Here is a 25,907-nt window from a genome sequence, read left to right on the forward strand (position 1 = left end):
TTATTAGCCTTTATGTATACGCATTGGCGATCGTCTTTACTCCGCGTCAATTGTCAGCTTCGAGAAGATGTGGTTCATATCACGCAGCTCCTCCTGCCATTTCTGCGCGTGCAAGTTCCGCTCGTCCGTATAGGATCTCACACTGCGGAGGATCTTGGTGAAGCCCTGTTCATCGGGGTACCACCACTGAGCAATAGTCTCGTCGTTGAAAAACTTTGTCATACCCTTTCGCGCACTTTTAGACTGGATATATCTACAGGAACATTGTGTGATGTTAGTGGAAGGGGAATCATTGGAGGAGGGCCACAGGTTCAGTCTTTCTTACCCTATTGTCTCAACGAGCGCAAACATCTCTCGAAGCCAGCTGCGGTGGCGCGAGTCTTGTGGAAAGAAAAGAGCAGCCAAGCCTAGACATGCTTGCACGGGCAGAAGCGCGCCCTTGGGTGCATCAGGGTAGCGATAAATGCCCTCAAAAATAGCGCAGATAGCATATGCATGACGCTGGCAATCCAGATATGCAGACCCCTTTTTATCTAGCATGGCTTGTTGAAAGTTGAGCATCATGAATATGGAGTGAAACTCAGCGCGGAGGACATTAGACGCAAAGAACGGCCCCTTGTAGAGCTTGAACTTTGGGTCAGTCAGGTCGACAATTTGGTACGGGCTGACGTCGTATTAAATTTGGGAGAAGTCGATGAGGTACTCTGGGTCGTCGAATCGGCTGACAAGGGTATTAAAGGAACTCGTTATCATACTTAATATGCGAGCGTGTTCAGCGCCATACCCCTCCATCGTAATACGATTGTTCGTCGCGTTGTAGTTTAACTGTGCGATTTCATGAGAGCATAGGCGCAAGTTCGAAGCTCCTTCTTCAATGAAGAGCTGAGTATCAGGGAGGCTTGCTGCAGTCCGTGTAGCCATTACTTCTGCAAAGTTGATAAACCAGTCATTTGGCAAAGCGGTTTCAAAACGGCCCATGATTCCAACGCAGCAATCAAACCGCGAATACCAAGCTAGGAGTATTCGGCCAACGGGTGTTTCCATGAAGTTTCCACTGTTATATAATAGTAGGATGTGATGCCTGGCGGCCATTTGATGGCCCATGACGCTAATCCAGTCACCAAGATATTCCTATAAAAAGGGCGGTTGGTATTTATATTAGCAGGAGTCAAGGTTTTAGTGGGCAAAACGCAAAAAATAGATGACAAACCTCTAATGTAGCAAGTTGTAAAACGGAGATCAATCTGACTATTGAAGTTTCTTCTCGTGCTTTAAGATGGCTAATTAAAGTACTGATGCTGCGGTTGAAATATACCAGAAAGTCTTTGATACTGGAATTTGGGTTTGCCAAAGATCGCAGGTAGGCGGAGAACCCCACCAAGGCATACAGCAAAGTCTCGTCAAGCAAAGCCAGGCGTGGCAGGGTGACAGAGAAAAACTCGTGAGAGTCGCTGAGAATGCAATAGTGGTAATGGGAAATATTTTTGTGATACCAGTCTAAGCAGTCCTTCATGTCAGAAGAGAGATGAGAGTATGTCTTGGAAACTAAAGATCTGGTAGGCGGCCCATCGGCCTCAGCTGCGCTACTGGCAGCAGTAGAGTCGGTTGGCGAGACAGACGCAGAAAACTTTCTGGAGGTTTCAGACGAGTTGGGACTGCTGCCAGCGTTAGTTGTCCTATTTTGAGCTACATCCGCCGAGGGGTCGTGCTGTACGGATGGTGCGGGCGGTTGGGCACCCGTAATGAGAGATTCCTCTGGGTCATCAAGGTCCGGGATTGTCTCGAGTTTTGTGACTCCCTTGTCAGCACTGTAGCCCTTCTTTTGAAAGGCTAAGGGATGATATGAGGGCAAGAAGTGGGCATATTCAGTGGCTTTTATCAGAGGCAGCCTAAACTCCTCACGGCCTTTTGGCTTGGCTGCCTTTGCGCCCTTGCGGGGTTTGTCGTCAGGGTCGGGGTATTTGCAACTTCGGTTGCCCTTTCTACAGCCTATAAGAAAGAAGCCAAAGAACGGTTAGTCGCAGTGGTTCTTTTCTCCATTGTTAGTTGATACATGGGATGTACTCACGTTCACATATAGGGCGCCCCTCGTCACACTACCAACGAAATTTATGTTAGTATTAGACCCTGCATTACGGGCAGTTTTCTGCAGGTTTATTTCAGCAATGTAGATGTTAAGGGCATGCCTACGGACCACCGATAGTTACGCCGGCCGCAAGAATGGCGCAACTTCAATCGATGGTGGAGGCAGGCATTAGTTCTTCCAGCCTACATGCGTGGGGTATGTACGCACATACCTTTACTCTGCGGGTTCGGCACGTATAGCAACCAGAGCGCGTGCGGCGATGCTTTACATGATCGGTGCCCGAAGAGCGTCTGCGCCAATTTTGGCCATCAACAACAGAAAAGACAGTGGTTTCGCCGCCGTTGTAATGTGTGTGGATCTCGGGCGTAGGCGCAAAGGCAGTAGAAGAAGAGATGGGGGTCACTGCAGCGGAGGCCCCATCACCGCTACTAACAAGGCTAGCAGTGGCAGCAGAGCCAGTCGAGGGCGCAACATAAGATGCTTGTTGGGAAGAGCCTGATGAGTGTGCCAGTGGCGGTCTTGTTGAAGGAGCTTCATCGGCATCAAAGTTTAAATTGATATCATTATCGGTATTGGAGTCGGGGCTGTAGAAGTTCAGAGGCGCGTCCTGGCCACCGGACATGAACGTTAAAAAATGCTGGTATTTGTCTTCCATTGTGACGCTCGTAGCAGCATAGCGCGGCCAAGAGTAGAAATAAGAGTCAAGACGGGGGAGGTGTTGGTTGGGTGGGCGGGTTTGATGCGATGATCTCAGGCAAATTAATAGCCCATCAATCAGTCAGGACCAAAGGATCAGTAGTTTTGGGTATGAGTAGTGTAATCTTTCAAGAAACAAATGGGCAAGTTGACAAAAATCAAAGCATGGTGGTCTTCCGGCTTTTTTTTTTTTTTTGCTTGGCGCTAGTCGATGTCAAGGTGCCCAGATTCAAAGACAAGACATCCCTATGACAGGACAAGACAAGACGGCGAAGCAGATGCTGGCAGGTAGATTGACAGCGCCGTTGAAGGCTTAGATTAGCACCATGTAAAGCGGGACAGTCAATATCAAATGGGCCGCTGGGGCGTGTCGTGTGGCGTGTTGCGGTTCTTTATGGATGAAGTGATGTGCATGTGCAGATGTGGTGGCTCATGGCGGCAGGCGACCAAGAGTAGTAGCAGTCAGTATATATAGCAAAGCCAACGTGGGATCAGCTCACAGGCTCAAAATAGCCACTAGGAGAAAGAGTAGGGGACTTGTCGGGATCCTAGACAGAGGCAAAGGGGCCACTAGATGAAATGAAATAATATGAGTGTCGTGAAGGCAGGCCGATTAAAAATAAGTTAAGGGGAAGGAAGGGCGATAAAAATGGGCAAAAAGAGGCTATAAAAGAAGCCCCAGGCCACAAGACGACAAAGATAAGTTAGCTTATGATGTGAAAATAATACAAGTATAGTCAGTCACAAGCCCCATTCCATCTTCTTCACTGAACCACACGGGACTTTTCTTGCAGGGTAGATAACAGGTTTAAGGGTCAGAGCTGCTGCCAAGATCAGAAGCCTGCCCCCAACCCAGTCAAGGTCCATAAGTGCACAGAGAGACAGAAGTACCACTTGTATAGTATCACAATAGTAACAGTACCTATTGCCCACAAGAAGCAGGAGAAATAAGGGGCAGAGACAAGCGGAAATAAAAAGGTTGAAATGCAAAGATTTGTCAAGAGAGAACAAGAAATAAGTGCCTCGATAAACTATCGATAAATTAGCAGAAGCTGTAAACAGATTTCCATTAGCAAAGAGGTAGTTACTGGGGTATTCTAAACTCCCATTGACCTGAGCTTTGGCTTTGGCTTTGGCTTTGGCTTTGGCTTTGGCTTGCCGGCCTTGCTGCTGAAGTTTGTGACGTTTTAGTCACCAACACCCCTTTTCACATTGAGCCAGCCAATTACCTCACGTCGAGTCTGGACTCGACTTGACTCAGCTAGATTTTGTCTCTTCTGAAATGCCGCCCTATCTGCTATAAGTATATGTGAATAAGCCGGGGCCAGCCACAGCAAGGCCAGACCAGACGTCTCCTAGTCTTCAAAGAGGGTGAGGGACCAGCATATGACAAGTACCATTAATTGCATGTATCTCAATGCCGCCTTACCTTTCTGAGCAGCGTGGTTGAAGGTTACATCTACAAAATTAGGACAGCTTACGTGCAGCCAAATACCAAATACAAGCTGAACCATCAGAAGCGTAGAGAGAAAAGATATTCTAATAAAGCGAACATTGAGGGAATAGGGCCCCGAAGTAACAAAAACCCCGCTATGTACAGTGGTATCTAGCTAGGGCCCTTTTTGTCTTTTTTGTCTCTTCCCGCTCTTCCCGCTCTTTAGACTCCATCCTAGCTCACAATACGAGGGGCAATCATCGTACCACCAAGGAGCAACTACTAATGCTGCTTCTTTGCTTAATTTGCCCGGCGCATAGCTGAGTGCTGGGTAGTTAGTGGCCATGGCCTATCCTTGCTTGTTCTTCTTGTTTGTAAAATAAGCTAAAAGCAAAAACTTGTTGAGGGACAAAACTTGGCAAATCCAATTCCATCCAATCCGCAGAGAAAAACTTCGACCCGTTCAAGGTGTCAACTCTAAAGCCTTCTGAAGGAATACTGATTAACCCTGCAGCAAGCCATTTCTTCTCATGTTGATGAAGGGAGAAAGTTCAGGCCACTCCACCCAAGTCGCAACTCAGAAGGAAGGAAGGAAGAAACATCCAACAAAGGAAAGGGCAGTGGTAGATACAAATTCCCACAAACTGACCGACTAGCTCCTTCCATATCAGCCAAGTCCTTGCCCTCTTGCCCCTTCTTTCCTTTGCTTGCTTTGTGCGAGATGCTTGTATAATCTTCAGAGTGTTTTGTGGGCATGGGAGTTAGGGCTTGAAGAAATCAAGCATCTAACTGGGTGTGATATCTCTCCCCTGTAAAAACTAAGAGGAAGAAAAAAAAAAAAAAAAAAAAAGAAAAAAAGAAAAGGTGTCCCGATATCGTCAGCGGGACCCTCGAACTTGGAAGGACTCACCACGGTGCTATTTTCTTTCACTCCTCTCTCCTCTTCCCTTTTCCCTGTTTGATTCTTCGGGAGGACAGGCATTTCGACCTGGGAAAGCTTATCCCTGCTCCCCTGATACAACATTATACCTGGTCGAGCAGTCTAGAACAACCTTCACGTTAGGGTTCTGAAGCCACCAAAAGCTCCTTGTCCCTGTTCTTGGGATTTTCCCATGATAAGAAGTCAAAGCAAGTCTGTCTATTTGTCACGCACGATGATTTCGATTCCACGTCTGAGCTATCATGAAACAATAGACGCTGACAAAGCCCACATGACAAGGCTGCAGCACCGAGTAAAAGTTTCAAGTCAACGCGGAGCTTCTCAATCTGGAGCTGCTTTGCTTCGAGTCGTATTATTCTTGCTTTTGCCAACAACTGATTCTTTTTATTCTTGCGCTGTCAACCACATAGCCAGTTCCATCAATTCACCAACTAGTCCAATTGTGTCTGCGGCCCGGAGTCCAGATACTATTATTCCCTATATTATTTCGCATGCCTCTTTTAATCAAAGCCTTGTAGCTGTTTAGTCTAGACTCTGTACAACCAACAACGCTCACACAACAGGCCGAGTCTACCACCTGGAATCACAATGGTAGCCACTGTTGCCAACTGGGTCGATGCCTTTCGCATTGACCGGTACCTTCAACGGAACATTGACTTTTCTGCGTATACTTGGGATACTCTCGCTCAAATCGAGCCTTCATCGTATGTAATTCTTTTGTTAACATTTTGCTGCTTTCTCTTGCCGTTGGCTGTTATTCTGCCGCCGCTGCCACTCAAGTATAGCGAAGCCTTGGTGCAAACGCACACTCTTTTGACCACTCGAACCTCGCGTGCTGGTAACGCACCCACGAGATCCTTATCACATATTTCTGGTCCCAATTCTACATCTGCACCAGTTTTTTCCTCTACACCACTTGCTACCGGCTCCAAGGTTGCCAGGCTGTGTGTGTACCCCGTCATTCCATGCCACGGAATTGAGATAGCCAAGTCTAAAATAGTGCGTCGTGGCATGCAGTACGATGCTATCTATGCTTTTATTAAGCAAGCACCTAACACCAAAACGTGGGACCTGCTATTGCCCAAGGAGTGTCCAAATCTGGGCAGGCTGTCTGTTGAAATCTGGGTACCAGATATAATCAAGACTCGCGGCTCTCTAGACAAGGCGCCCAACGAGGCTTTTATTATTCTTTCGTTTCCTTGGGTAGACCGCGGCTGGCAGGGCCTTTTAGCACTTTTATTGGCCAAGATTACCAAGGGCTTTAGAGGACAACCTGACAAAGAAGCTATTCTACCGGTGGAATTCCCTACCCAGAGAGAAATCCAGAGTGTTGGCTACCAATACGAGGAAGTTAACATGGGAGAAAGAGTTGTGAAGCTGTTGAATATGGGCCGTGAGCTCCCAGAGGAGATAGCCATGTTCCTAGGCGTTAAGGGGAAGCTTGGCCTAGCCCGGATAGACCGTTGTCTAGACGGGGAAAACGGCACACGCGAAATCCGTTCGCTATGCATGCTGCCCGAAAAGCTCGACGAGGATTCCAAGGACTGGGTAATTCGCCGGCCCAACATCACAGGTAAGCCTGACTTGAAATCCATGTCTCGCATGAGGCACACGAAAGCTAACGGGGCCATTATACAGTCTCCCAAACACTTCCAGGGTCCGGCCAGGACATCTCAAAGATAATCTTTGAACAGGGGGACGCTATGTTTAGCTCCGACTGGTCGTATGACGTATCGAGGTACTCGGACGGAGCGCTGCAGATTGTGCCGCAGCCTAGCGAAGAGCCAGGGCGGTCCACAGACTCGTGGCTTGAAGTTGGGATGGGTATTGTGGTTGGGTAGGAGCCTTTATAGCGCTTCTTTCCTGCGACCAAGTGAATGGTGAGGTTAGGCCAAAATGAAACATAAATATGTAACTTAGTGTGACGGGAGCTGCAACGCATACAATATTACACTTCGCACGAGGATAATGACAGTACCTCCCTGACAACGTGTGAATATTTACCGAAAAGGAAATTATGGTATAAATGCAACCAGACACAAAACATAGAAGAAAGATCAATGCCAGATCTATCCGGCTTGGTATCCCCGATATATTTCCCCCGTTCCAATCCCAAAATCCAGAAACAAAGCACGAAAGAAGAGACAACCTACCCTGTAAACACAAGAGAAAAGAAGGTGATAAAGAACAACGCAAAAATTTGGAGACTAACTTCACTTTAGGTCCGCCGGTGTTAAGGCCTGCACCACACTGGTGCCCTCGCTGAAGCGCGTGCGGAAAATGCGATTGGCATTCTGGAACATGCCGTCCTTAAGTGAGACCACCACAAATTGCGAGCCTTTGAAGCGCGTCTTAATCAGCCGACCAATGTTTTGCGTATGAGATAAATCCAACGCAGCATCAACCTCGTCGAGAATATACATGGGCGCAGGCTTAAACTGCAGAAGAGCCATGATGAGAGAAAGAGCGACAAGAGATCTGCGAGAAGTAGAACAATTAGCTAATCTGATGGTAATGTGGATTGTTTCCGTGGCTGTGGTTAAGTTGGAGTAGATCAAGTTGTACTTGTGAGTTGACTTACCGCTGACCTCCGCTTAGCTCTGTCAGACTTTGCTTCCACACTTTACCCAGACACACTTTGACTTCAAGACCATCACTAATAGATTTGCCCTCGGGAGGATCCAGTTTTGCAAAACTACCACCAGGGAGCAGTTCGGAAAAGATTTGGCCAAAGTCGGCATTGACTTTCTTCCATGTCTTTTGTAGCGTTTTAGTCTTGTACTCGTCCAGCGAGACAATCGTCTCTTCGATTTTACGCTTGTCACGTAATACCGTCTTCATCATCTGTTTGAGCGATGCTTCCTTGCGCTCTACACTGTCAATCATATTCATGACCTTGGGGTTAATTTTCTTCTTCATGCCCTGGAACCGCTCCGTTAGATTGCTTAGCGTCGATCGGCACTCGCGGATATTTTGGCTTTTGTAATCGTAAGGCGTCCCCTGCCGACCAAAGAGGTTCATTTCATCCGAGATCCATTCGTGCTGTTCTTCCATATGTGTGACAGCGAGTCGTGCGTCCTGCTGCTCCTTATGGAACTTTTCTGTCTCATGACCGAGGGTTTGCATCTCCAGGGACTCTTCTGTAATCCGTGCGGTCTTGGACCGCGTGGCTTCTTCTAGCGCCTTGAGCTCATCATTGAAGACATGTAGTTTCGCTCTTTCATCATCAAGACTTGCTTGAATCGAAGTGTACTCTTCTTGCACTGATGCTTGTTGCTTAGTCAGGCCTTCAATCTCCTCTTGTTGTGCCTTGATGGCCAGATCGACCTCATGAAGTTGCTCACGTGCAGCCGACAAGTCGGCGCCAGCCTGTTCCGAATCGAGTTGGGCACTTTGGAGTTCTTTCTGAAGGGTCTTGACGGTTGCGGTGTTCTTAGTGAAAGATACCCTCAGCTTATCAAGCGACTTTTGAAGCTCGATCAGCTTGGCATCTTTATTATTGTCAAAATCTTTCATATCCTTTTCGATTCGCTTGACGTCGGCACTAGCCTCAGCGTGACGCTTCACGGCATTGGAAATATCAGCAAAAAGTTGAGTAACAGTCTGCTTCATGGTCTCGACTTCATGGATAATGGAGGAAGAGGAGTTGCCGCCGATCTGGTCTTCGGCAAGTTTGATGGCATGGGATCGCAGGTCGAGTTTCTGCTTGATCTGGCGAGCTTTGTCAAGCTTAGACTTTTCTGTAGAAATCTTGATCTGAAGGGCCTTGAGTGTCGCCTCGGTTTGCTGTAGATTCCGCGTGATATTGTTGAGTTTCTGCAGAGTCAGCAAGACACCGCTAGAGTTGGGAGAGCTTCCTCCAGATAGAGTGCCTGAGGGGTCATAAGAATCGCCCTCGAGTGTAATGCTGCGCATGCGGACGTTGGGATCAAAGGTAACTCTCTTAGCAGTATCCGCATCGGCGCAAATGAGTGTGTTTCCAAAGACATATTCCATGGCAGCTGAGACCTCATCGTCATAGCCAACAAGCGTGAGAGCTAGATCAACCTTTCCAGGAGCTAGCTTTTGCGCTGTTGCAATTGCTTGAGCGGATGCCTTAAAGGCGGCAATCTTGTTGAGAGGGATGATTGTCACACGCTTGCGCAGTTTACCGCCCTTGAGGAGCTGTGTACCCGTTACTTCAGTGTCGACAACCACATTATACAAACGACCACCAGCACAAATCTCGAGAGCGGTACCAGCATTAAGGTGTCCTTTATCGAGTGTAAAGAGTTGGGCAACGAGACCCTTGACCTTTGAGCGGTCAAAGTTGGGGACAGGGTCAGCATAATTAAAGTCGATGTTGGCGACTTTACGTTTGAGGGCATCTGACTCTTGGCGCAGGTCTCGAATAGCTTGTTCTAGAGTTGCCTCTTGTTTGAAGAGCTCTTCCTCCTGGCCAGGCTCGATGCCCATTTCGGCCATTTTGGTCTCGAGGTCTTGGGCCTTGGCCTTCATGATTTCTAGATCTCGTAACAAGGTGGCGTTTTGTTCTTTAGCTTTTTGAGCTCTAGGCTCTTCCTCTTGTATCCGTTTCTCTAAATGGGCAATCTTAATCTTGGCTTGTTCTTGCTCAGTAGCTGCAGTAGTGGCTCGGTTTCGGGCGTCTTGGAGTTGGCCTTGGTAGCCGCTTTCTTGGCCGTCCTTCGATGCCACTCCAGTTTGCAGAGTTTGAAGCAGTTCCTCCTTCGACTCAACATCGCGGTCCTGCTTCTCGAGCTCTTCCTTGGCATTGTCATACTTAGCCTTCGCATGTTCATATAGCTTAGTCTTCTCCTGTAGCGAAGCTTCAAGTTCCAAAACGGTCTTTTGTACAGTCGACTTCTTCTCAAGCTCTTCGGTTTGACTAGACTTTTTCAAGTCTATGACGGTAGATAAACGGACAAGTTCGTTGGAGTGCTTTTTGACAGTGTCTTCCAAAGCTGCAGCTTTGCCGCCCTTCTTCATTTCCTTGTCTCGTTGGGATCGCACGCGTGTGACATCTTCCTCGAGATGGGAAAGTTCGCTCTTTAATCGGATGGCAGATTCTTGAAGGTCCTTGAGTCGTTGCTTTTTGTCATCAAGGTCCGCACCAGACTGTTGTAGCTTCTCTTGCAGACGTACGTAGTCGTGGGCTACAACCAACCGAGTCAAGCGTTCAAGGTCGTTTTGTGTTTGTTGGAAGTCAAGGAAGGCTCGCTTTTCTGTTCGCAGCTTTTCCAGCTTTGGTTCGATTTCGTCTCGTAAAAGCTCTGTGATTTCTTGCAGTTTGAGGTCCTTTTTGGCCATGGTTTTAAGAGCCTTGTCTCGGCGATCTTCAAACATACGCGTGCCAGCAGCTTCTTCTATCATCGCGAGAATTTCAACAGCCTTCATATTGAGCACCTTGGTGATGCGACCCTGCATAATAAGAAAGTTGGGGTTGTTAATGTTGAGACCAACGGACTGGAAGAGGTTTTGCACAGTCTGCTGTTGGGCACGGTGACCGTTAATCAAGTATTTAGATGTCCCGCCAAGAACAATCTGACGGGTGACGCTAATAGTGGCATATTCTTCGAAACCGATAGGCGACTTGGCTTTATCTCTGTTGTCGAAAACAATTGTGACGGAGGCTTTGGTGACACCCGCTTGGCCACGTTTGTAAATGAGATCCTATGCGCCTGGTAAGTAATGAGAAGAAATAGAGGCAGAAAGAGAAGGCAAGGCAAGAAAAGGCACATGAGGTGGAGCGGGTTAACAGTACCTGAAGGTTTTGAGCCCGGACAGTGCTCATGTTGGTGATACCGAGAACGAAGCAGATGGAGTCGAGAATGTTAGACTTCCCAGAACCGTTGAGTCCAGTAATGGAGTTGAAACTCTCATCCCTAAATCCGGAGGCAATTAGTTTGAATGTTGGTGGTGGAGGGGCAGACAACGAGGTGAAGGATATGGAAGGGGGATAGCTGTACCATCCAGAAATGACGGTTCTCACCGCATATGACTTGAAGCCCTGTAGCACAAAAAGCAGAAAATAGACATCACAAGTCAGAGAGAGTTCAGGCGAATTCTAGGATAAGGGGAGGAAAGAGCCTCACGTCTATTATTATCTCAATCACTCTCATAGTGGGCAAGTGAGATGTCTGTGGTATTGAAAAATATTTCAGAGGGAAGCAAAATGGTGCATCGCAATAGAAAAAAAAACGATCATAAAATGCAAGCGATGCTAGGTTATCGATTGAGGGGCTAGAGATTCAATCATGGCAAAGACAAAGCCAGGTTTGCCGTCAAAGCACAGAGTAAACAAATGTCCCGATAGGGTTTAGTGGGGGTCAAGACAACAAAGCTAGACGTGCTGTTATTGGCCAAGTTATCGACGCCACATAATGTCAAAGGATGCTGGAAGTGTGGCGTCGGCCAATTAGTACACGAGATGGCCGCGACAAAGAAGTGTGGCTGCCCATGCCTATTCAGGAGGGAAATCAAAACAAATGTGGTTGCTTCCTAACAGGGTTTCTACTAATAAACACAAATTGACAACACATGTTAATACTCTTTCTTTTCTTGAGCATCGCGAGGCTGAAGAGTACTGCAAGGCCTTTTTCCATGTATCATTTTCTTGTTTTGGTGTAATTATTTTTGCACTCCTTGCATCATAGCCGCGACTTCTCTTCACTGCGACGTTTGCCTTTGTTTACTCGCGGTTTTTGTTTATTTACATCCTTCGTCTCCAACTAACGACAACACAAATATCGTTGTTTCGCTTCGCCCTTTTTCGTTTTGTTCTTCACTTGGAACCTACCAACTACACGTACCGGGAAGTCGAGTATAGTTGCAAACCTTGCTGCGACCAGAAATCAAAATCCATCATTATAGAATCACAAAACTCTCATCGCCACCATGGCTATGCGAGGTGCGCGTCTACCTCTCGGCTCGGCCAAATGGTTGGTTGAAGAGCGTAACTCAGCCGTGAAGATGGCTGATCAGGAGGTTGAAGAGTTTTCTTTCTCAGCGCGCAATGATTTCGACTGGCTTAATGAGCACATGGCTGGAATCTTCGATGAAAATGAGATGTATGCTGCTGTATATGAATGGCTTTCCTTTGCCACGCCCAAAGACTTCGTTCATGATTGGATGACCCATACTAACAAACTTTCTCTAGAAATGTCGCCGGAATCTTCAAGACTCCTGGCAAGATGCTCGGCAAGACTCCACGCACTATCCGAAGGCAAAATCCCGCCCCTACTTTAGATAATACAGCTGCGGTTGCGCCTGGTGCTGAAAACCGACTGGTAAGTCCTGCGATCTACAGAATTGAAGGTAAAAAACTAATGATGACTGACTGACTTATGCTTTCCACAGCCACTTTCCGATATATTCACATCCACCACTCCGACTAGTGCTCCAAATCGCTTTACCCAACAACTCAGCCATCGCACTCAGTCACCACCCGTCGATATGGGAAATCCTGATCCTGATTCCTCGCTCGACGAGAGAGCCGTCTCCCCTAGTCCTACACGGCCGGCAATGTCTCCTGCTGTTGGTGTTCCTATGTCGAAAGCCAGGCCTCCTGCCCTTGACAACAATGCCAGCTACCCAGACGTCCCCGCGCAACAAAAACACAACGAGCAGAACATCCCAGATTCCCCAAGTTTGCGTCCTCTAAAAGCCTCGGAAATACAGCGACCTATGGGGAGTCCAATCTCTAGATGCCAAAAAGACCCGTATCCATCTACTGAAAGACCTGTTTCAACTGTCAGGGAACTCATCGAACGCGCAAATAGCCCTCAGCCATCTCCAAGCGCAGTTTCGCCTAGACTTGCAAGAAGTGACTCGCCGTTTAGACGTGCTGCTTCACCGACCGTTCGCAACCCGGCACCTGTGCTAATGTCGCCTAGTAGGTCGCCTGCTGCTATGACATTGTCCACTAGACTATCACCGGTAAAATCTTCTCCGACTAAGACTTTTTCTGTACATGCTGGGTTTATTGCAAATCAACAACATACTGCTGCTATGACAACCTCTCATGATGAAGATGGTGATGTGCACATGTCACAAGGGAAGGACGGCGAAGAAGACCAAGATGATGAAGAGGACGACGATGACGCAAATGCACGCTCGCCCTCACCTAGTCCTGCTCGACCAATCATGCGAAAGAGTAGTCTTAACTTTGCTTCTCTACCCGCTCGCGAACCTTTGGCTCATAAATCAACCGGCGCTCGTGTTTCAAGAACAAGCAATTTGGATACGCTTCGCAACAGCTACTATCCTCGCACGACTCCCGGAAAGAGCCTTGGTGGTACATTCTATCGTGAAGAAGATGAAGACGACCAAGACGCTATGAATGTTGATGGCGAAAGTCAAGACAGGGGGTCATCAAATGATCCCCCATCTCATAATTTGACGTACACGCAGCGTCTGCAGGATCAAATCAATAGGCTGGTCGAGTCGCAACCCAAGGCTGCCCGGCCTTCAAAATCTATTCATGGCCTTGCCACTGCTCATTCTCAGCAGCAACCAGCATCACAGCCGATTTTAACTAAACCTACTACGACACCTGTCTCGCCCCAACGAAAGACTGGGCCTTCTCCGGTTAGCACAACTCCTGGGGCCTTTCCTGGAGCTGAGGCTGACGACGATGACTGGGCTGAGAACCCTCCTACCGAAAACACTACCTTTAGCCCTCCTGCCGCCTCTACTGAAATGAAATCTGTGGCCGATGACTTCTTAGTGGCGAAGTCAGGCCATATTGATAGTCCTTTTGGATCGCCGATTTGCTCTGGTATGCCCGACCGATCTATGAGCGCTACACCTGCTCATACAAAATCTGCATCTGTCTCAATGATGCCAGAGACCAACCCTGCCTTGTCTCAAATCAAGGCCCAGGGCCACAACAAGACGGCTTCAGTTTCTGGATCATCGCTTTCAAGCTTTCAGGATACTACGGCATCTGGCTCACCGCTCAAATCGCCAGCTAGGTCTTTGCGTGAAAGTCCCTTGAAGCAAGTTAAGAACAAGCTTTCCTCCATTCTTAAGGGATCTAAGGGTCTCCTGGCAAGCAGCGCTGTCGCTAGCGCTGAAGGCAAGTCCCTCATGTCGCCTTCACGTGTCATGGTAAACAATCTACAATCAACAGATTCAATCGATGCCATTCCTCCTTCAACATCTTCCGAGGGCCTCTACCCCGATATTTCTTCCCGAGCCAACGAGACGCACGCAATTAGCAGCCCTAGGCCCATACGTAGAACGCGGGCCTCTGCAGAGCGTGAGCGTCTGGAGAAGCAGCAGCAACGCGATGTCAAGCTTATGGCTGAACAGATGAATAAGCTCGAGCGTGTGCGGGAACAAGAACGTGAAAAGGCTAGACTGCACAGCCAGGAGCAAGAGAGAGAGAAAGAACGGGAGAGAGAGCGTAGACGTGAGCAGGAGCGAGAGCGAGAGCGAGAGCGAGAGCGAGAGCGAGAACGTGAAAGAGAGAGGCAGCGAGAGAAGGAGAAGGAGAGAGAAAAGGAAAGGGCACGAGAACGAGAGAGGGAGAAGGAAAAGGAGAGAGAGAGGGAAAGGGTGCTGGAAGCCGAAAGACGCGAGCAAGAGCTAGAAAGACAGCGAGAGCTGGAACTTGAGCGGGAACGCCAACTGGAACTTGAGCGTGAGCGTGAGCTTGAGCAGGAACGTGAGCTTGAGCGGGAACGCGAGCTTGAACGGGAACGCGATCTTGAACGGGAACGCGAGCTTGAACGGGAACGCGAGCTTGAACTCGAAAGAGAACATGAACGTCAGCTTGAACGTGAGCGTGAAAAGGAGAAACTCACTCGCCAGGAACGGCCACTCCCACCCCGGCCTACCACTGCCTCCAATGGCGAATCAGAACGTCCCAAGTCTCGCTCTGCCCTCCCAAGCCCTAGAAAGCTTATGCGCCCTCGCCAGCCCCCGCTACAACATCAAACTGATGATGAAGTTGATGTTGCGCAAACCCCGGTTCGCTCTACAGCTTCGACTGCTCGTCCTCCTACTAGCCACAGCGTTCGTACAAAGGAGATCAAGAGACCAACAAAGCCTATGGCTGGCAAGATGCGCCCTGAGCCTCCGAAACACATAGTGGTGAAGCCGACATCGCTTTATCATCCGTCAACGGCTGTGCTCTCAGCCACTCTGCAAGATACTCTTGATGCGCCTTCTATACCACGACCACAGGTTAGTTTGAAGAGTAGCCAGGGCTCTCTCAAAGAGAAGGACTCTACGCAAAGCCTTAAGAGCTCTGTTGCGTCATCAGCCAGCACTACGCGTTCCCGCACTGTCGATATGACTGTAAAGAAGAGGGAGCAGGAAGAGCAACGCCGAAAAGAGTCAAAGGCTGAGCTCGAGCGCAGACGCATTGCCCAACAGGACGAAGCTCGGCGTCTTGAACAGCAACGTGAAGAAGAGCGCAAGGCTCTAGAAGCTAAGAAAAAGGCACAGAGACAGGCGGCTTTAGAAAGGGCGAAGCAGACCCGTGCTCCGCCACCTGCTGTCCGCAACCATCCCAATGGCCCTCCTGAGTATTCTCAACCCCAGCAGTCTAGTCGCCCTGCCTCACGTGTTGCTACAGCCCCACCCACCGAAATTGCACGACCCAAATCGTCAATGAAGGTGACCTTGGCTTCTGCTAAGCGACAGCTCGAAGAAGAGAAGAACACCTACTCAAGCCGCAATGGTCCCTCCTACCAGGCTAAAGACAGCAAGCGCCGACGTACAGGAGAGGACTTTGACGAGGACGAATTTGATGTGCAGCCAGTCATGAAGGGCCCTCCTGTTAGACCATCGTCGGCTTTCAAGCGTGATCTTCCTTCTACCAAGTCTGTATATGGCTCGGCAGCTGCCTCTTCTTATGGCCAGGGAGCCCAGGCAGCCCCGGGTCCTGCTCGCGACTTGTTCAAGAGCAACACGACAAAGCCCGGCGCCCACGATATGTCGCAATTCTCCAAGGGGGCGATCCCCTTTGCGCCCAACAATAACGGAGCACCTAATGGACCCACAAACGTGTTTAAAACACCTGGCCGCACGGCCCTGCCCTCCAACGCCAAGTCCGTAGCAAAATCAGCCTCTCGTCCCTCCCCGCGTTTCCAGAACGGCGAAAACATCGAGTTACCTGAGATTGAAACGGACGAGGATGAGGATGAAGATGACGACGAGGAGAATGCGCGCAATATGGCGGTAGCTCCATGGGCTGACTCGCCTGACTTGCGTCGTGCATTGATCCGGCAGGAGACCATGGACCCCTCGCTGATATTTGGACCACCTGCTCCATTAAACATGGAAGAAGTGTTTAGCAAGAACAAGGACCGCTGGAATAAGTTCCGCGCCCGTACGTCGAGTGCTAATTGGACAGGTGCGGATAGACTTACAGAAGAGGATATCCGCAAAGACATGGCAGCTCGTGATCGTATCCGCAGGGATGGTGGATGGTCATATGATCTTAGTCGAGACCTTACCTAGAGAGGGGGACTCCATTGTGGATGACTTTGACAAAGGTTTTCTTCCTAGGTTGTCTCTTGTTTTCGGTTTAATGACGTCAGCATCATAACATACTATTCATACACATTACGTAGGCGTTTTTGTTCTTTTTCATATCTTGCTTATATTCGGGCGTCTTCTTTTTTTGATACAAAACAAATACAAATATCTAACAATTGATGCATTCGTACAAAAGGAGACATGAGCAACGAAAAACTGGCATAGTAGCTGATGAAGTCTTTTTCTAGCAGTGTATTTTAAACTACAGACATAATACAATGAATAATAATATAAAAGGAAGAACACAAGACTCCTGGGGATGGTACAAGCCAAAAGAACATAATAAAAAAAGTAAACAGAAATCAACAAATGCGACAATAGGGAAAAGAAAAGGTACAAAACATGTAAGCGAAATCCTGAAATTTTAGACGGGGATAGAAGAGCGAAGGAGGGCCAAGACCAAGCAACTAAGGGGGGAATCCAAAAAGGCGTGTAAAAGACCAGAATGAAGAAAGATGAAAAGAAAAAGAATACAACGTGAGAAGAAGAGAAGAAGTGTCGGTCTTACGAGAGAATAACAGTGAGGCATGAAGAGAGGTGAGGGGGAGGGGGGGGGGGTGAAGTAGTAGTACAGAGGCTCGTGAGCAGCGAGGATAAAGGCAAGGAGAACAAGGTCACGGCCAGAGAGTGGAATAAAAGGGGGAGCTGGTGGGACAGGTCAAGTTGAAGCACCAGCTTCTAGCCAGCCAGATGACTGGTCTAGTACTTGTTAGAGCGGCCGCGATGATTCCAGTTGTTGCCACCACCGTTGCGACGGTCACCACCACCACGACGATCGCGGCCGTAGCCGCCACCACCGCCGCCACGGCGGTCTCTGCTGAAGCCCTGAGGCTCGTCATCACCGAAGTTGGCAACGTGACGGTTGCCGCGGGATATAGTGTTGGGGTCAACGACATTGTTCATCATGCTGTTGAAGGGATCGCCGTTGTCGCGAGGACCACGAGACGAGTCACGGCGATCGCCGCCAAAGCCACGGCTCATGCCACTACTGCTGCCGGGGCGACGGCCGATGTTGATGCCAGCAACGCGGCTCAAGCCCAGACGCGCAGCAGAGCTCTCGCTGATGTAAGGGGGCTCCTCCATACCAAAACCGTAGCGGGTCAGCTCGTTCATTGAGGCAATAGCGTCCTGGGCAGTGCGGCGTTCGACACTGCCAAGCAGAGACAGGTAAGTGGTGTTAAAGGTGTCAGGATCGGCCCGGTTGTAGGCTTCGGCAACAGCCTTGAAGATGGGGTGGCTCTCGTTGGTCTCATCAGTTGGCTCAACATTGGCAGTCTCCAGAGTCTTATCGGGGTTGATAGGGAAGGCACCAAGCATCTGGCGCGTTGAGGCTAGCATGTAGCGGGGCACAACAATGTAGCCCTTGCCCTCCTTGCCAGCACGGCCGGTACGACCTAGACGGTGCACGTATTGCTCGGCGTTAGGGGGGAGAGCAATCTGGATCACATGCGAGACATTGGGGAAATCCATGCCACGAGCAGTAACATCGGAAGAAATCAGGAAACCTGATTTGGCAGTGCGGAACATGTCAGCAGCGCGGGTGCGCTGGTTCTGAGTTAGCTTGCCGTGAATGAAATGACGGTTGAAGCCACGGCCTAGGTCACGGGTAACGCCAGCGAGAGTGGGGTAGAGCAGGTCAACCATGGCAGTGGTGGGGGTGTAGATAATAGCCTTGAAGGGAAGGCCATCACTTCCAGCAGCGGCAGCAGCTTCAGACTCGCGCTTGATGATCTCGGCAACACTGGGAATCACGTTGTACCAACCATGGGTGACTACAATGTGCTGGGGGACCTTGGCATGAGTAGGCTCATCATCTTCACGGATGGTCTGAATGAACTCAAAGTTGTTGGGACGAACCATGGCCCGGGCTAGCGAAACGACATCCTTGGGAATAGTGGCGGAAAACAGGAGAGTCTGGCGCTCCTTCTCAGCGGGGTCAGGTAGGTATCTACCAATGTCACGCAGAGCCTCAGAGAAACCGACATCCAGCATGCGATCAGCCTCGTCAAGAACAAGAGCAGCCAGATTAGGAGCCTTGAGGCCGGAACGGGGGTCCTGGAGAAGATCCAGCAGACGTCCAGGAGTGGCAACTAGAAGATGGCAGCCTTCGCGGCGGGCTCTTTGCAGCATTTGGGATTTCTGGGTACCACCGACAGCAGCCTGAACAACCAGACCAGTACCATGGACAAGCTTCTTGGCCTCAACGGCAATCTGCTCAGCCAGCTCACGCGTGGGTGACAAAACAATGCCACGAACGTCGCCAAATGAGGCATTGTGTCTGGACGAGCGGGTTGCAAGGCGAGGATCCTCAAGGAGCATGCGCTGTAGGGTGGGTAGCAGGAAGGCAATGGTCTTTCCAGTACCGGTCTTGGCCTGGGCAACACTGTTAGAGGGAAAAGGCGGTTAGTCAGACGTCAATCAAAACACAAAGATAGAGAAGTAGAACTGCACTTACAGATCCTTGCCTTCAAGGGCAGGGCGAATAGTCCGGGCCTGAACCTCAGACATCTTCTGGTATCCCATGCCGCTGACAATCGTGCGGATAATGGTGGGGTGGACGAGGCCACTCTTGCCAATATCAGCGAACATAGTGGCCTCCTCTTCAGGCTTAACCTCAGTGGCCTCAGCCTCGGCGGCAGCCTCAGTGGCCATAAAGCGGAACTGTTGCAGAGAGCGGCTCAATGATGTGACTGATGGCTTGGCAGCTAGCGAAACAGTTCTCTGGGTTAGGAGAGAAGAGACACTTGGTGCAATTAAGGTCGAGCGGACAGCAGCGACCTGACGCATGGGAGCGCCACATCTGCGGAGTCCTTGGCGGAACATTGTGAGGTAAAAGAGTTGCGCAAAGTGGTGTAATAGATGATATGAGGGGCGTCTGGTGATCGATCGTGTAGGTGAGTTTATATGTATGGAAAACCTCGACGGCTTTGATATTAGAAGCAGAGTAACGGCTTCAATAGGTTTTACTAGCCAGCACGAGTAACAAAATAAAACAACAAGAAACCCTGCCACAAGACAAAAGTCAGAAGAAGAAAACAGAATGAAATAGCGAGGAAGAAGCAACAAAATGAAGATTCTCTCGCCTTGTAGGAGGAGACAAGAATAAAAAAATGCTTTGAAGACTTTTCACATATTTTTTTTTAGTGTTGTAAAAGAACACAAGCTCGCTATTGGCTGTTGGCTGCTTATCAGAGAGCCCCGCTGACATAAGCGGGGCGATAAGCGGATAACAAAAGCCATTACTAGGATGCGACTGATAAGCGGGGTTGTCCCTGCCATGCCAGTGTCGAAGCAAATGCTAGAGCTCTCTTATATGTAGTTTCTCAGTGTGTTGCGGCGCCCCCAGCCCCGGCAATCAGTGCATTTGCATCCCAGAGCAGCACTCGCTCATCCCACCCGGCAGATGCCACCCAACCGCCTGCACCAAACAAGCACCAGTCGACTCCTGTAACAAACTCGCTGTGGCGGTTCATCAACCCCAGCTGCCGGCCCATTTGCCCGGGTACCGGCATGCCGCCCATCTTAGACGCATCGTTCCACAACCGCACCGTCATATCGTATGATGCGCTGATTAGCACATCGCTGACGTGTGGGCTCCATGTTAATCGGCGCACCGCGTAACCGTGGCCCTTCATTAGTGATAGTGCGCCGCCGCTAGGGTTGCGGATGTCCTGCGTGCGCACGTACGAATCTGAGTTTCCTGTTGCTATGACGTTGTGATCGTATTTGTTCCAGTCATGGCAAAGTACTTCGGACGGCGCTTGTGGCTCTCCTGGCGGCTTAGACATGATGGGTATCATAGCTGTGAGGTGGTACTTGGCCGAGACGGGTGTTCGTAGGTCGAATATTCGCAAGTTCGAGTCGGATGACACAGCCGATATTATGGACGGGTTTGATGGGCAAAAGGACACGCCGTAGGTGCAGCTGCCAGTGGGGAGTGTCCTTAGGGCGAAATTCCTTGTTGGGGACCACTAAGGCCAGAGGCAGTCAGCAGAGAAAGACATAAGAAGCAAGCCATTGCATCGTCTGCACTTGGCACTCACCAACTTCACCGTGCCGTCCCACGAGCTAGACGCAAAGCTGTCTCTAGTTACTGGGTTCCATGCCACAGAGAGGGCCTCTCTATTATGTTCGTTGAATCTCATGATGGGAAAGTCGCCAGCTGTCGTGTCAAAAAGCTTAATTGAGCCATCGCCGCAAGCCACAATCAGCTGGTTCTCATTGATTTCCGAAAACGCAAGATCGTACTGCGCGTCATTGGTATCGAATCTAGGGTCGCATTATTACAATCAGCTATACAGCACAAGAAAGTCACGGATCGCAAGAAACTCTTACGCTCGCTCCAACGCGATTCCCCGCGGCCCTAGCCCCAGAATAAACAGTTTCCCGTTCCCCACAATCCCAAAATTTGCCGACGACGCAACGGCGACCCGAGAGTCAATATAAGGTGAATAGCGCACAGCGTACGGGTTAAATCCTGGCGTGCGGAACTCAAGCATTGGGGTAGCCATTTTGTGTGAGTAAGAAGTGTAAGCAACAGCGCAGCCAGGCAATAGATAAGAGAGAAGTTGTGTTTGGTAAATAGGACCCCGAGCGGATGTGCAAGAATCAGAAGCTCAAAAAAAAAGTAGACGAGAGAATAAAGGATAGACATTCTTCAAGTCCGAGTAATGAAGGAAGCTCCAAAAGCTCTCGGCAAGCGCAAGCGGCGGCCTTTGGTCATCATCCCTGACGTTTTAGCTTCTGAAAACCCTAAATCTTAACCCTACAACGACCTCGGTAAGTAACTATCATGTGACCAAGTGACGTCAGCTACGATGGTTTAGAGATGGACCTTCATCACACTCTCATGCATCTATTACAGGTCTCACACGTAGACCAATTTGCCTCTAAATTCCTACCCAGCCTATACCTGACCTAGTCATCCTGCACCAATTCCTTAATCTCATTGTCAACGGCCCCTTCTTCCGCTCCCACTTCTATCTTGCTCGAGCTCGCTCCTCTTGGGCCTCCACCATCCTGTAGCCAAAAGTCCACTTCATCAACCAAGTCGTACACTGTATCCTCGATGATCTGTTCTGTCAATCTCTCTGACAAGGGCCGGAGTATCTTGAGTTTACCTGCCCTCGTCTTCCATACGGACGTGCTCGCTTGTGGCTCGACGTAGTCTTCAGGTGGGAACCAGAAGTTTGGCCCAAAATTTGTTTCTGCTGCACCCATTCGGAACACGCTAACAGCTGGGTAGTATCCCAGAGTCCCGTCATCCAAGCCCTCACGCACCCCGGCCTGTTGCATAGGTTTGGACGCTGGTGGCAGGAAGCACAGAAGATTATCAAATGCCGTGCCCATGGGCTTACCGTTCTTGTAGACCTTAATGTACGACCCAGGCAGTGTTCGCAGTGCTGCTTGTGGATGGTTAGGATTAGGCTTCTCGACAGTAGAGGACATAGGTGTCGTTCCTGGAGTACCAGCCTTGATGCTTCCCGTTGGAGCAGGGTTCATCAAATCTTCCAATTCACGTGTGGAGTGGTAGTCAATTTGCTCAAAGTATAGATGCGATTTGAAGCGAATGGGGATGCGATCGCGCACAATGTTTGGGGCCTCAGCGCTCTCCGGGCTGTTAGATGCTGGTGCTTGGTCACTGTCGACCGCTGGGTTATACTGACCCGCTAACACCTTGCGTTGAAGGTTTTCTGTTGGCAGGTATATTTCCAGCCCCAGCACATCACCTTCTTCAATATCCTCACCAGGCGCTAGAAACGGCTTTGGTCGTGACATGTGAACCTTGTGGCCCTCCTTGTCGCGGATGCCGTAGCTATATGCATCAAAGCCGACCGGCGCATCCAACGAAGCCTCACGTCTTGCAAAGCCAACACGCACGTGTGGCCCGCCCACGTCCTTGTTCTTGTCTTTTTCCCGCTCCTTATCCTTCTTGGCTCGCCGCGGTATTCCCTTGGTTATACGCACTTCCCAGTACCAGCGGCCCTCGCGGATGGCTACGTTAGCCTTGGCCATACGGAAGCCCTTGTCTGTAGTTACGTGGCGACAGCTACGGTCAAAATACACGTGCATCGCTGAGTCTTCGATGCTCATGTGTGGGCCGTAAGGAGGCGCTTCGGTGTGGTGGTAATAATTCGACGACGGGAAGAGTGGATCGGCAATGCATCGAGTGTAGTGGTAGCCACGCTTGTTGAAAACACTGCGCAAGGGAAAATAGAAACCAGTAAGCATTAACATCCCTATGAATTCAATAGCCAATAATATGGGAAATATTCAACCTACTGATCTGTTGCTTCGCAAAACTCAATCACAGAACCATCAAGTGATTTGATTTCATGCTTAAGAACCATTGCTGCGACCTTGGCCTCAAGGAAATCGCCTGTCTTTGGCGGTGCCAGCTTATATCGAAGTGGTGCCACATCGCTAGTCGGTCTACTTGCCATAGCCGGGTCCAGTGATCCTGTCTTTGTAGCATCCCGCTTGCGGCCTACCGGTTCCTTTTTGACGCGCACCGGCTTTCCCGTAGCCTCATCGGCCGTAGCACGGACCTTGCTTGAATTACTGCTCTCGGGATTCAGTGGCGATGGTATTGATGGCGCGTGAACATCGTCTAGCGTGCGCTTTTGTCCCATGAGCAGTGTTGTAGTGGGTGTCGCGAGAGTAGATGTGACACTGTGATTTGCTAAAGCAGCAATTGCGCTAGGCGTGGTTTCACGCGACGGGGTTCCTCGTTCGGAGGGCATGCTGAGGTTAGAGTTGCGACGCAAGAATTCCAATGGCAAAATTTGAAAAGCAAACTATTGCGCGAACCCAGGCATGGGTCGGGATTTTTTTTTTGAAATGTGATATTTTGTGTTTGTGAGAAGGTCACTAGGGTTGTCATAAACTAAAAAGGGTTAAGTAGGAGACATGTGATTGTCATAAGTCTATCAGGCTTAGACAACAATAATAACCCACATTCAATTCTTCCTCGTGGCAGATACTCAGGCAAATGGTCTCTATAAGATATCAACTGCCTCTCCCAACTGTTTAGTCTAGTCTTTTTGCCTTTTGCACCGCCAGAAAGCCTCTACGTTACCTTCTATCTAGTTACAAACAAGAATACTCCTCTTCCCCGTCAAACATAACTAAAATCTAATCATACACACCTGAAAGAAAGAAAAAAAAGGACCAGAAAGAGACCACATAATGGCAAGATACAGCAAAGATCTATGATGTGGAAAAAAAACAAAAGAGAACAACGCGACTTGAAAACCAACAAAGACAACACGAGATAGCATGGCAAGGAAAAAGAACAGGCGCTGTATAGGCGCCATATGGTAAGTACAGATATGATACACACATGCAGAGCTCATAGCTCAGCACCAAAACATGAATTAGACCAGGAAGTTTTGGGGCTAGAACTAGAGCCAGGATGAGGCTCGATGGGTAGAAAAGTGAGGCTATGTAGAAAGGAAGCAATGGGAAGGAAGGACCTGAGCCGACTAGTCTTTCCTGTCTCCAGCCTTTACTACAACCTGGTCTAAAGCGACTTTTCCTCTTTGAGTGGCATGTAAACCTCGAGCTGGCGTAGCAGCCTTTGGTATAGGAATAGCATGGTACCGCTCTGGACAAATGTCCACATGGTCCTGGGGCCAACACCACGGAACAGTCCGGCGACACCCTCAACTTTGTAGATCAACTGCAGGCCTCTGATAGCTGACGAAGTATCAAGATTTAATGCACCAGGTTTGGGCGTGTGTGTTGAGGGCGATGACATAGCAATTCCACGCTTCTGTCTAGGCGATCGGCCTGCGGCAGTGGGTGTAGAAACAGGGGCAGCGGCGGCAGTGGTGGTAGGAGGAGTCACTTGCGTTTGCAAACGGGTTTTGACGACATCAAGTGGCGTGGTTAAAAACCCAGCAAGGGCACCAGCCGAAGCACCGGTCATGATCTCTAGCGGCGCGCCGATATCGCGGCTCTGCTTGTATTGCTTGGCCCAGGCGCTAAATTGCTCCCAGAACATGAATTGCAGGGCTGAGAACGGCAAATCCCGGGTTAGTGTGGCACGGAAGCCGTGGAACAGAGCTGAGAAGCCTTCTTGACGCACGATTGTCCGAGCGGCGTCAATAGTACCGCGGTAGTTGTATCCCGATGCAAAATACGGGTTATTATGGCGACCTTGAAGTTGCAGGCGGGTTTTGAGGACTTCAGAGGGCACATATACGATCGAAGCCGCAAAATCTCCAATGAAGCCGGCCGTCAGATACGAGACGTGCTGCTGGACGCCCCAGTCAATTAGAAGGCGTTTGCTGTACTCATAAGAGCCAAAGAAGAGCACAGTGCTGGGGAACGACCCCATCATGGCCGCTTGCCAACCGCCATATAGACCACGGCGAATGCCCTCTTGTTTCCATATGGTGTAATATGACGAGCCAATGGATTTGTATTTCGGCGGAAAGTTGGGGTCACCCTGTTGTCGTGTTTTCACTGTGTCTAGAGAATGCATGAGAAGGTCTCCTGTTGACCCGCCAAGGCCTCCAGCTAGCATGGCCTAGAACAATAAATGGGCACAAATTAGCTTTTACTTGCGGTAAGATATTGCGTTTGAGCATCGGTAGCGGAACAGGACTAACATGAAGATAAGGCGGTCGGTCATCGTCCGCATCATGGCTGCCGTGTTTTTGCCTCTGGTCTTTGGCATTGTGAGTGGTTGAGGATGAGGCCATGGAAATCTGTGGCTTAGGCTTTGAATCCGTAGAAAACATGTGCGTCTCGTTGTAGTGTGGCGGCCAGTGGTAGCCTGGCCTTGGGTCGTACTTGTGATGGCCTGATACTGAGTCGTCAAGAGGCCCGATTGTCGATGCAGTCTCTCTTTCTTTTCAGAGGCTTGAAAACACGATTTATTGGGGCCTTCGAGAGCAAACAACCAGGCAATGTACGGAGCAATCGTATAGTTCGTCCCAAGAAGCCCAAAGCAGCAAATCACGCCCGGAAAAAAGAAAGAGTAGAGAGTATGAGAAGAAACGAAAGCGCCTCTGCAAAGAGGCTTCGGATATCGCCAGTTGGAGGTGGAGGATTGCGGCTGTATTCTTCTGTTGAGGCAGGGTGGCCGGTGCTATCTATATTGTTGCGAAGTTCTTTTGTGGAAGCGGTGCCTTATCAGAACGACTTAACGACGAGGAGAGAAAAAACAGAACTTGTCTAGCAAATGAGAAATAATT

General features: G+C 49.5%; 8 protein-coding genes across 8 annotated transcripts; 2 read left to right on the forward strand and 6 right to left on the reverse strand.

The window, feature by feature from the left end:
• Window positions 1-36: 36 nt before the first annotated feature.
• On the reverse strand, window positions 37-2,741 carry HOO65_020218 (C6 finger domain-containing protein; the record flags this gene model as incomplete). The annotated part of the gene is made up of 7 exons (XM_071006449.1): window positions 37-253; window positions 326-664; window positions 785-1,054; window positions 1,389-1,451; window positions 1,494-1,989; window positions 2,069-2,096; window positions 2,298-2,741. 7 exons carry the CDS (start codon window positions 2,739-2,741, stop codon window positions 37-39), a joined length of 1,857 nt encoding a protein of 618 aa, XP_070860856.1.
• A 3,004-nt stretch (window positions 2,742-5,745) lies between these two features.
• HOO65_020219 (uncharacterized protein) lies at window positions 5,746-6,840 on the forward strand (the record flags this gene model as incomplete). Its single annotated transcript, XM_071000016.1, has 1 exon — window positions 5,746-6,840. One exon carries the CDS (start codon window positions 5,746-5,748, stop codon window positions 6,838-6,840), a length of 1,095 nt encoding a protein of 364 aa, XP_070860857.1.
• Window positions 6,841-7,370: 530 nt separating this feature from the next.
• On the reverse strand, window positions 7,371-10,948 carry HOO65_020220 (Structural maintenance of chromosomes protein 2; the record flags this gene model as incomplete). Its single annotated transcript, XM_071006341.1, has 3 exons — window positions 7,371-7,635; window positions 7,739-10,827; window positions 10,919-10,948. 3 exons carry the CDS (start codon window positions 10,946-10,948, stop codon window positions 7,371-7,373), a joined length of 3,384 nt encoding a protein of 1,127 aa, XP_070860858.1.
• Window positions 10,949-12,051: 1,103 nt separating this feature from the next.
• On the forward strand, window positions 12,052-16,626 carry HOO65_020221 (Inner centromere protein-related protein pic1; the record flags this gene model as incomplete). The annotated part of the gene is made up of 3 exons (XM_071006281.1): window positions 12,052-12,224; window positions 12,314-12,443; window positions 12,514-16,626. The coding sequence occupies 3 exons, from the start codon at window positions 12,052-12,054 to the stop codon at window positions 16,624-16,626; spliced, it is 4,416 nt and encodes a 1,471-aa protein (XP_070860859.1).
• A 777-nt stretch (window positions 16,627-17,403) lies between these two features.
• HOO65_020222 (ATP-dependent RNA helicase) lies at window positions 17,404-19,527 on the reverse strand (the record flags this gene model as incomplete). The annotated part of the gene is made up of 2 exons (XM_071006553.1): window positions 17,404-19,087; window positions 19,160-19,527. The coding sequence occupies 2 exons, from the start codon at window positions 19,525-19,527 to the stop codon at window positions 17,404-17,406; spliced, it is 2,052 nt and encodes a 683-aa protein (XP_070860860.1).
• A 500-nt stretch (window positions 19,528-20,027) lies between these two features.
• Window positions 20,028-21,215, reverse strand: HOO65_020223 (Peroxisomal targeting signal 2 receptor; the record flags this gene model as incomplete). Its single annotated transcript, XM_071006857.1, has 3 exons — window positions 20,028-20,675; window positions 20,748-20,973; window positions 21,040-21,215. 3 exons carry the CDS (start codon window positions 21,213-21,215, stop codon window positions 20,028-20,030), a joined length of 1,050 nt encoding a protein of 349 aa, XP_070860861.1.
• Window positions 21,216-21,621: 406 nt separating this feature from the next.
• HOO65_020224 (Set1 complex component ash2) lies at window positions 21,622-23,447 on the reverse strand (the record flags this gene model as incomplete). Its single annotated transcript, XM_071006629.1, has 2 exons — window positions 21,622-22,903; window positions 22,987-23,447. 2 exons carry the CDS (start codon window positions 23,445-23,447, stop codon window positions 21,622-21,624), a joined length of 1,743 nt encoding a protein of 580 aa, XP_070860862.1.
• A 779-nt stretch (window positions 23,448-24,226) lies between these two features.
• HOO65_020225 (putative mitochondrial carrier YMR166C) lies at window positions 24,227-25,451 on the reverse strand (the record flags this gene model as incomplete). The annotated part of the gene is made up of 2 exons (XM_071006841.1): window positions 24,227-25,156; window positions 25,320-25,451. The coding sequence occupies 2 exons, from the start codon at window positions 25,449-25,451 to the stop codon at window positions 24,227-24,229; spliced, it is 1,062 nt and encodes a 353-aa protein (XP_070860863.1).
• Between the last annotated feature and the right edge of the window lie 456 nt (window positions 25,452-25,907).

Source organism: Ceratocystis lukuohia, assembly GCF_044167205.1.
Source record: "Ceratocystis lukuohia strain C4212 chromosome Unknown Supercontig2_pilon, whole genome shotgun sequence".
NCBI classification, from domain to species: Eukaryota; Fungi; Ascomycota; class Sordariomycetes; order Microascales; family Ceratocystidaceae; genus Ceratocystis; species Ceratocystis lukuohia.